General features: G+C 31.9%; 1 protein-coding gene across 2 annotated transcripts; it reads right to left on the minus strand.

Annotated features, from left to right (window-relative positions):
- Window positions 1–232: 232 nt before the first annotated feature.
- LOC115982629 lies at window positions 233–4,861 on the minus strand. 2 transcript variants are annotated; one of them, XM_031105273.1, is made up of 6 exons: window positions 4,535–4,861; window positions 2,816–2,917; window positions 2,045–2,115; window positions 914–969; window positions 778–807; window positions 233–693 (listed from the first exon to the last, which is right to left on the minus strand). In XM_031105273.1, exons 1-6 carry the CDS (start codon window positions 4,741–4,743, stop codon window positions 571–573), a joined length of 591 nt encoding a protein of 196 aa, XP_030961133.1. In that variant the 5' UTR covers window positions 4,744–4,861; the 3' UTR covers window positions 233–570. The 2 variants fall into 2 exon arrangements, with proteins under 2 accessions (XP_030961133.1, XP_030961134.1); XM_031105274.1 differs by having other exon boundaries at window positions 580–693; window positions 778–803.
- Window positions 4,862–10,370: the final 5,509 nt, after the last annotated feature.

Below are 10,370 nucleotides of genomic sequence, written 5' to 3' on the forward strand. Positions count from 1 at the left end.
ACCTAATTTATTCCACCTTACAAATTAGGCTTCACAGCCTATCCTTTGATTCCTTTCTCCCCAATCCCCAAAGTGCCACTAACACCAATCCAACACCAGGAATGTGACACTAACACCAACCCAACACCACCACCACTGCCACGCCATCACCACCACCACCACCATCTCTATCGCTACTGTGCCTACATGAAATATTAATGATTTCTTTGTGCAAGCCAAAATGCAAAACAGCATAAAATGTTATCGCATATCGGGATTATTTTTTGGGTAGTAACCAAACACTGAAAACAATTTTCCTCATAAAAACATTTTCCACTAAAACAAATGGAATGTAAGTAACAATCAATCCCATACAACTCTCTGACCTATATTGCTTATGTAATTTTAACTATACATTTGATGCTTCAAAAGAGGCTTTAGCTGTTACACAATGCCAAAATTTGAACAAATATATAATTAATAAATTGCTAATGACTTCACCTTTTTAGCCCCAAAAAAAAAAAAAAACAATAAATATATGCTGCTTCAGAATTATGGAAAAATCCACCCAACACCAAAACATTAGGCTGACTACATAGATAATAAAACTGCACGGAGGAGAACAAAGATGAACAGCAGTGCAGCCACTAGCAAAAAAACCATGATTGTCCAGCAAGCCTTCCAAAGCAGACTCATTGGTCTATAAGAACCAAACTGTTTTACGGAAATGGAAAAACAGTTATCAGAAAGAACAATAACAAATATGGTGAATAGTCCAGTCTAATTCGAAATGCGTACCTGTGAATGGCTTTGGGTTGCATCATCTGACTTTCATGAGACAGAAGAAAATGAAAATTTGCAGTGAGTGAACTGTCTGGAGCTTAATGAGCTCAAATTTAAAAAAAGTAGCTCATATAGTATTTAGAAAACTTACAACAAGTGGTTCCAGAAGCTCTGAATCTTCTTCGGAGGAAGAAACTTTCATTTGATCTGCATTACAGCATCAAAACTTTAGAGAACAATGATTAAGAGATAGACAGTTACTCTGAAAAGAACCATTGGGGAGGGTCTGCATCATGTACAATTTTTGTGCATGTGTATATGCTCTGCCTCTAAGATGAGAATTATCAAGGCAGAAAGCACATAACTTCTAAATTCTGAACTTCTCCATCAACAATTATTGGTGTGGAAAACTGAATACTAAATACCAAAACAACACAAGTCAAGGGCAATAGCATCCACCAAGCCCAATGTTTTAGCTCATAGCCAAATTTTTATGTTCATCTAAATGCATTGAAGGGCCACCTATGCTTAATAAAGGTGTGATAAATTGAAAATTATCTACCTCATGTCATTAATAAGATGACCTTATGCAGTAAAAAAATAAAAACTGGGGGTAAGGCTGCCTACCAATCACTTCTCCCAAACCCCACAAAAGTGGGAGCTTTGTGCACTAGGTACAACGACCTTATGCAGTGAAATCTGATAGCTACCAGAGTGGAATTAAGTCACTAGTTGGTCTCTATGAGTCATGGGAATGTTGGCCTGTATTGGTTATCTCAGCGTTTTTGTAGTGCTGCATAGCATGAGTAAATTCAATGCTGGTTTTCACTTTTCATTTTACCCAATGGGGGAGGCCCACAAGAATTTTTCCCAATTTACCCGATATTAAGGGTGTTTAGCATGACCAGAGATTATTGTCTTCCACAAGTGAGATTAACCTAGCTATAAAATACTTATAAAAGAAAAAAGGGATTTAAAATTTTCATAAACCATCATTCAGTCTCTAATGAACTGAAACAAGAAGATAGGTTGAAATATAGTGGTGGGGTACTGCAAATCATTGAAGTTTGTGGCAATAGCAGACACAATTGAGAACAGGCAGTTCTTCAGAAGATATTTTTTGAAAAATGCAGAGAAACATTTTGGCACAAAGAACTGACGTAGAGTACTGCAATGATAATTAGGATTGGCCTTCGACAACACAAAACCATTTCATTTTCAGATAGCTTGCAATCAACCACAATTGTCACATGAAAAGTACTCTGTAATGTTAAAATTGTACCTTGGCAACAACTCTTGATTGCTGTGCTGTTTTCTTTGGCATCTGCATCTGCAGCAGGTAAGCCCCCTGACCTGAACCAAAAGTAAAGATGCAAATACTAAATTCACAGAAATTAAAAATATTCTATCAGGCAAGATCAATATACTAGATGATTGTTGCACCAAAATAATGAAGCTTATTCTGTCTGCTTTCATATTCTTTTCTCCCTAGTTATCCTAATACAAATAAAGTACTAACTCTAGTGAAGAATATGCATGCAAGTTTCCAATAATCAATTTAGTAATGTTCTTCATAATGAAAATAGTTATGTCTGGGAATATCAAGGCCAGGATGGACTTAGTTCACACTTAATAACAGAGATACTTGATATATATGTTTTATAAGTAGGAGAGATGGAAGGAATTAACTTCTCCTAAGATTGCATTTTTCCATAAATGGATAGATTTAGTGAGAAGAAAAAGGAAGAATTTGTCCCCAACCTTTTACGGACAATTTACAAGCTAACTACTCATCAAGCCAGTTTTTCACTTGGGTGCTATTATTAGTAATATAGTAGGTGACAGTGAAAGAATTTGATTAAAGTATTTTTTTTCTTTAAATAAAAGAAAATGATTAAAAAAAATTGGCAAGATGAAAATTAATCGTATCATCAACATGCATTCAGAGATCTGCCTACTTAAATGCACTACTCAGAGAGTCAGAAATGAAATATTGCCAATTTATTGGCTTGGATAGCGTTCATTAAGAATAAGGACATTAGAGGTACCATACCTGTTTGGGGAGGGAAAAGCATAGAGACTAAGAGCCACTTCTCTAGTTCTTAGCTGAATATCTGATAGCATTTTCCATCGGAATTTCAATTCTTCATCAGTTCTGTAAATGCACTGCAGGAAGAGATTACTTGCAGCAGCAGATTCAGTACTAATACAATGTATCATTTAAATAACATTTGTTACTTGCTACATTTTCAGTAAACCTATGATTAAGCATATAACATATACAAAGAATGTAATAGACCACACACTTAAACACACCGTGGGAATCTAAGGTGGAAAACACATTATTTACATGCTTATTAGACAACTCTCAAAAGGCAAAAAGCCAAATCCCAAAGATATATAAGCCTTCGTATATTCTTTGCCCACAAGCTCTCGCTTTGCCCACACTTCTGAGATGAGGAAATACCATTTGAGGGAGGACTCACCGATTAGCCCTCACATATGCTAGTTTATTAATTTCTTTTAGTCCATTAAATTAATTGCGTGTTTATCAGCTCACAACTCTGCAATGAATGATCATGTGCAAATTAATTATATGAATTCCCTGGACATGTTCATCACAGGGTCAATCCTACATATGTTGGGAGTAATAGGAGGGTTTAATGGGTTACCTCCATTTATGTAGTCTATACACCCAATGGACCTCCAATGGACCAAACATCTGTGATTATTAAAAGGTGTCCCCACCTATAAAAATCTGGGATGTTCTTGTTTCTTGTACATCATACAGGATTCAAGGAAAAGGGTGAGATTCATCTTGGATCCACAAAATACCCTAGAGGTTGAGGCCAAGATTAGGATGGCATTCCTAATTGAGGTGGCATCTTTAGAATGGCATTGCTAAACATATTCTTCTATAAGAATTTACTTTGTATACTCTGAAATTCTGAATCACATAATTCAACAAGTTCAGGATATAAGCCTTTTTTATTGCACTTGTCAAAATAAAAGACAAATGACTAGAGACATTAAGAAAAAAGTAATTATCATCTCAAAAAAAAAAAAAAAAGGTTAAATTACTATTTTGGTCCTCCAGCTATTGGGTTATTAATTATGTCAAGTTAGTCCTCCAACTATTGATTGTGTCAATTCAATTTAGTCCCTTAGCTTTCAAAATCATATCACTTTCATCCTTGGATTTCCTCTCCGTTTAAATTTCAAAGAAATTAACTGATACGCTAACTGAGACATGTTAAAAGGTTATTATGAAAAGTGTGATCAAGTCAATTTCAATTTTCAACTGCTAGTTTTGTTAAAAATTTAAATGGAAAGGAGACTCAATTATCAGATAGACTTGATTTTGAAAATAAAAAGACTAAATTGACACAATCAATAGTTGATTGGCCAAATTGAACTTTACCCAACAGTTGGAGCATCAAATTAGTAATTCAACCAAGAAATTAATAATTAAGTGATGAGCTCTTGAAGGAAAAGGGAAAATATCACATATAGTCATTATAATGCCACATAAAATTTAGAAAAATCAGTCCTAAATACTATGATAAAAACAAAGCATTCTGGTGGGGGGGGGGGGGGGGGGGGGGGATCTAACTATAAGAACTTTGAATGACAAATCCATAGTAACACAGAATGATCAAAACGCATTTTCACACTAGGAGCAATGCAAATATCATTGCACACAAACCCATTTGAGACAACAACAAATAAATGTGGAATTGAGCTAGGAAGAGAAGAGAGAGTGAGAACATACAAGTTGGGTTTGGAGGGTGGGTTGTGAAGCAGTGATTCTAAGCGATCAAGCTTCACACCAAGCTCCAAAAGCTTTGAATTTGCAGTGCTTCTGAGGCTGAAATGCTCTGGGTTCCTGTTCTTGATTGTGTTCTCTAAACCTTCCACCAGCTTCAGAGCCTCTTCAGCTTCTTTAATCCATGCATCTATAACCAAATTGTGATTAGCCATCTCTCCCACTCTCTGTCTCTCTCTTTCTCTTCAAAACAATGGCAATGCTATCAGTCATATATAACATTCTCTGTGAACAAAACAGCTAGTGTCATGAACACGTGGAGTTAACAGTACAGTTACAACAAGATAATGTACTATACAACTTGGACACAGTTTTGGCAGAGACATTTTGAAGCCTTGGAAACTGTGCAGAACATGATCTTTGTCCTTTACATACGTGGTGAACCCAGCTCCATCCCCAAATATCCAATTCACCATTGGTTTTATTTATTTCTGTACAGCAAGTATTAGGACAAAATTTGGGATATACTGTGATTCCTCGACTTGACAGATTAGAATCATTAGATTAATTGGCAACGAGAATTTTTCATTCTATTTTATTTAAAGACATGTTATATGTATTTTCTTAATTAATATATTTATATTTATTACTTTTACTAATGTAATTTTTTTCTTCTTCTTTTAACTTTAATTAATTCACTATTTATCAGTTAAACTAACTAAAATTACTATAAAACGTTAAGTTATTTAATATAACTATCAATAATTAAATTTGTAAAAATTAGTTAAGAAATTTGAAAAAGAATTTGTTTTTCTTTCTTTTTCATTTAAGATAAAAAATTTTATTGTCATTAAATTGTTCATTAATTACGTGATATGCTGATATTAAATAATAAAAAATCCCTCCTCATAATCCCTGTAGAGTTCTCAGGCTAATTTTAATATAGAATTACTAAAATATATTGTATTAATTTTATATAAGTAGATTAAATTTTTCCACACAATTATTAATTTAAATAAATATAAAAAAATAGTAATAATTACAAAAATTTTAAAATGTTGTTGACATGGTAAAATCTAATTAACTTATTTCAAAATAAATGGATTATATGAGTTTCAGTTAAATCAACTAGTAAAGTATTTGGTTGTTGAATAAGAAATATGAGATTCAATTCTTATTTACATCAAAAAATAAATAGTTATTATCATGAATAGACACTATAGATCGAAACTCAAAAAAAAAAAAAAAAAAAAAAAATTATATATTAAGAACTCAACAGTACAGCTAACGCAGTTAATATAAAGTTATAAATGGATCAGGTTTGGGCTTCTTCCATGGATAAGGCCCCATTACTTCATGGTTAGGCACTCACCAGATTAATAACTTTACATTTTTTTTTTTTTTTTTTTGAGAAGTAATAACTTTACATTTAACAACTATGTTATTCAGTCATGAAATTCTTTTTCATGTGGTTACTTCAAACTTTACCTCTTCTTCTCTCCATCATCAAAGATATATGTAGTGCATGGGTTCCACTCTATTCTTATGCATTTCACACTCTTTTATCTTTTATTTGAAAGAACTTCTCTCAGGAGCATAAATAGTGAGCATATTTTTCTTTTGTGATTGTAAGTAAATGTCACAAAAACACAACAATGAGCCATGACTTTTAAGGGAAATCCTAAACTCACAAATTTAAGCAATTAGCAGATATGTACAAAATACACCCAAAAAAAAAAAAAGGCATGGATCTATTCATTTCGACAATAAGAACAAGAGAGACAGAGAGAATAAAAATATCTCCCATGAGTTCTATCTTAAAAGGCCCAATTTAGTTGGGCTAATGGCTAGTTTGTGTTGGCCTTCAAGGCTTCAACAATTAAACTGAAGTGCATAGCAGCCCATTTGCAGTACAATATTAGTTTTGGGTTGGGCTGACTATCTTATATCTCTCAGCCAGATCACATTCCAACAACAATAACTTTTATGTGTGGGGGTGTGTGTGTGTTTTTTTTCTTTCTACTCGTATTTTTCTTGTGTGAGTTCTTATGCAATTGCATTAAATCTATTTGCACGTCATAGCCTACTAGTACTAATTTTTAAACATTTAAATTTTTTTGACATGCGGTTAGTCAAACTTCGAAAATTTTCTTAGAAAAAAATGAAAAGTATGACTAGTTTTTTCCCCTTACAAGTTACAATAAGTGGAGAAGAAGATTCTAACACAAAATTTTCTCATAAAAAGAATTGAGTAATGTCATTGAGTCTCAAGAATCTTAGCAAGGTATTTTTAGGTTTAATACTATTTGTAAGTTGACATTAAATTGATCTAAATGGAATTCATAAGTTTTAATTTGCCATACCAAGCGCATATTTGTTACATTTTTCTTCTCTCTCTCTCTCTCTCTCTCTCTCTCTCTCTCTCTCTCTCTCTCTCTCTCTCTCTCTCTCTCTCTCTCTCTCTCTCTCTCTCATTTTTTTCCCCTTCATGTTGGTTCATACGTCTTATTATGGTGCATTTTTTACTGAATACAAAGTAAGAGAGAGAATTTAAACCCAAATTTTATGGTAAAATCAAACAATATCACTAATCCACAATTCTTATACACACACGTTTGTTTCATAATTATTATTTAATATTATTAAATCAAGATACAAGACTTTTTATTTAACTTCTTTGAATGCATAATTAAAATAAATAAAAAATGTTGACTCTTCAATTTTCTAGTAGTTTACACACTTTTTTTTTTTTTTTTTTTTTTTTTGCTATTCAGAGGAAAATAATTTATTGACATTCTTTAAATCCACCCTCCCTAGTCAAGAACTCAAGATGAAATAATCTCTTCTGTTAGGGTGTCAAATCTCCTTATAAGCTGAGATAGGTGACTCATCCTACTCTCCTAGACTCTAGATTTTTTTTTTTTTTTTTACTTTTTTTTACTTTAACACCAAACAAGAGTTTAAAGTTCCGTTTGTGTTTTTTTAAACCAAAGCCTATTGCACTCTCATGAGCAGTGCAAAATAGGCATGTGAACAGTGATTTTAAAAGTGAACAATAACAGAAAAATGTTTTTTTATTATTTTTAGTTTTCAACAAAATAAGCGGTATCCAAACACACACTAAAAGTAAAGTATCTATATCCTTGGAAAAATCAAGTCTCTTTTCTTTACTGTTATTTTATGTTTTTCCGTTAAATTTGAAAGATCAACTATTAAAAAGCAGTGTTAAAAAGAAACTAGCAAAAGCCCATTTATACTTTTAAACCCTAAAAAATTTCTTATTTAATTTTTTTTAACAAAAAAAAACCTAACAAATTTTCTTAAAGCACTTCAGTAATTGCTTAATTGAGTACAAAAAATTGTATTCACGTGTTTTAAAATGAATGGAATAGATTTGGCCATATTATCAATATTTTAAATAAATACTAAAATTATGGTAATCAAAGTTTACATATATATATATATATATATATATATATTAATGACATGTAAAAATTCAATCTATTAATTTCATAGAATAATCCATTTAGTGGAGATTTCAACTAACCTATTTGTAAAGTTTTTTGCGTCACACAAAAAGAGATAGAATCAAATTTCATCTCAAGTTTGGAAATTTCATAGATATGGAAATGAATAATCTAGCAGCCTAAAATCAAGCTAAAAACACACACCCCACACCCACACCCACACCCACACCCACACAATTAGAATATGACGATTGAGTTAATGAAAAGTTGACAATATATAGAGGAGTAATATACTATTTGTGTCCTTATGCTCTAACAAGTAGAAAAAAGATGAAAAGTTGTTCACTCGGTAAGTGTGTATGACCGAAAGTGAAATGGATATATTCCACCCCACTAATGCGTGTAGTTTTGCAGAAATTGACTATGTTGCAAAAGTAAATATTTTCTACCATATAGGTAGAAAAATATCCAACATTTTAACCTTGTTTTCTTTCAAGGCTTTTGACAATTTTGTTCTACTTTCTTCTTCTGAAAGATTAGAAGCCATAGATAAATCCTTATTACTTGAGATGGGAAGCTATGAATGGCCATCAAAATGCTGTATACATGATTGCAACTTCAGGAGGAATGGAAGAAAAAGTTGCAAGAAATGATAGATACTCATTAAAAGGTAAAAAAGTAATTGGACCAAAAGCTCACAAACCCACTTATCCTCATTACATCTTTTCCTTCCTTTTCTATCGCATGAATCTTTCCCCTGTTTGCCTTCATAATGTCTCTCTCTGTCTCTCTCTCTTGTTTTTTTTTTTTTTTTTAATTGCATTCATGTAGAAAATCAGAATTCATGTTTTATCCAATTGTTAGAGTACACTCTATCCAAAAAAACAATTTGTTAGTGAACATATATATATATATATATATATATATGTATATGTATGTATTAATAGCCTTATAATCAAAAAGACATATCATCAATAATTCACACATGTAATTATTGACTCAGCCAATTTGAATCCACATAACTCATAGTGTGGGACACCCTTAAGTGCGTTAAGGCTATCCACGTCGTTGTTCGACATTTTTGCAAAGAGCATGACTAGAAACAGGTGACTCTTGGACCCGCAGGTGTGATCCAGTCTAAGACTCCTACCACGCTCCCAAGGACATATCATCAATGTTTTTATCTTGACATGCAGAAATTTGACATTTTTAATCAACAATTAATAAATTTTTACTTTTATGTAAAAAAGTTTGACACACAAAATGAAAGATTTTACTTCAATTTCTAAAAATCTACTATCATTTCCTATGCGTTCTTTGTTTTTATTTTTGTTTTTATTTTTTTTTTTTTTTGGAAGGGGTACGTGTCTTCTTTGCTTGTTATATTGTCGCATGTAATTAAATGATCCATGATTACTTAACCATATGACAATTTGCTTGAAATAAGGGCCAAAGCATGTTATAGATGGACCCTAGCTTGAGAGATTTGGAGTTTGGACAAAGCACAACAAATGCAAAAAAAAAAAAAAAAAATTACCATAGAAGCACTTGCACGTAACGTATTAGATGCTCCATCAATTCATTAATTAAACTATGCAAGTCTATGAAGAAGAAGAAGAAAAAAACAAGAATATATTTCTATACACTTTTTGGTCCGATGATTGCGCCCATGTCGGTTCAATTATGGTTTGTGGCATGCCAATATGCTTGAATTTTTTCTAGAAAGAGGTCTGAAAGGTATATTATTAAAGAGGTCATGGAGCCCATGCCCCCCATGGTAGTTGTCAAAGATGGGCCTATAGTTGGGCCTTATATTATTGAAATATGAAGCTTAGACAATACAGTTTTGAACTTCAAGTCTTTTCCTACAAGGTAGTATGACTTTGGAAAATGATGATAAAGTGTTTGATCTACTATTTTACTTTTGAATTTTGGGTCAATCTCTTATTATGTCTAAAATGATATAAAATTTTGGGCATTATCTTCATTATCATTAGATACGAGAGTACTCTTTTTTCTTTTTCTTTTTGGTGTGATGTATCCAATTTTTAATCTTATAATTGTTAAGTTTACATTTAGTTGAAGTTTCACATTGATAAAAAAAATAAATAAATAAATAAAAATAAAAAAAATTTGAAGAATAATTATAAGTATATAACATTTTCATTCACACACACACACATATATATATATATGAGTTAGATACAAGTTACACCTAGTATAACTCTAAGTAATGTGATACCACCTAATAACTTGTTATAGAATTCATATTTTGAAAATCTCACCGTTAAGTTCCATGATCTATATGTTTTTAATATTCATGCCAATTTTCATGTCAATTGGATGTTATTTACCATTCAGTCTATAAACTCATC

The sequence above is a fragment of the Quercus lobata genome, chromosome 3 (assembly GCF_001633185.2).
Source record: "Quercus lobata isolate SW786 chromosome 3, ValleyOak3.0 Primary Assembly, whole genome shotgun sequence".
In the NCBI taxonomy this organism is placed as follows: domain Eukaryota; kingdom Viridiplantae; phylum Streptophyta; class Magnoliopsida; order Fagales; family Fagaceae; genus Quercus; species Quercus lobata.

Excerpts from the sequence above, each read along its gene's own strand:
- LOC115982629 (XM_031105273.1), bottom strand. The coding sequence starts at position 4,743 with ATGGCTAATCACAATTTGGTTATAGATGCATGGATTAAAGAAGCTGAA. Across the intron at positions 2,116-2,815 it reads GCTTTTCCCTCCCCAAACAG|GTCAGGGGGCTTACCTGCTG; the intron begins GTATGGTACCTC and ends CTTTTGGTTCAG. Across the intron at positions 694-777 it reads CAACCCAAAGCCATTCACAG|TTTGGTTCTTATAGACCAAT; the intron begins GTACGCATTTCG and ends TCCGTAAAACAG.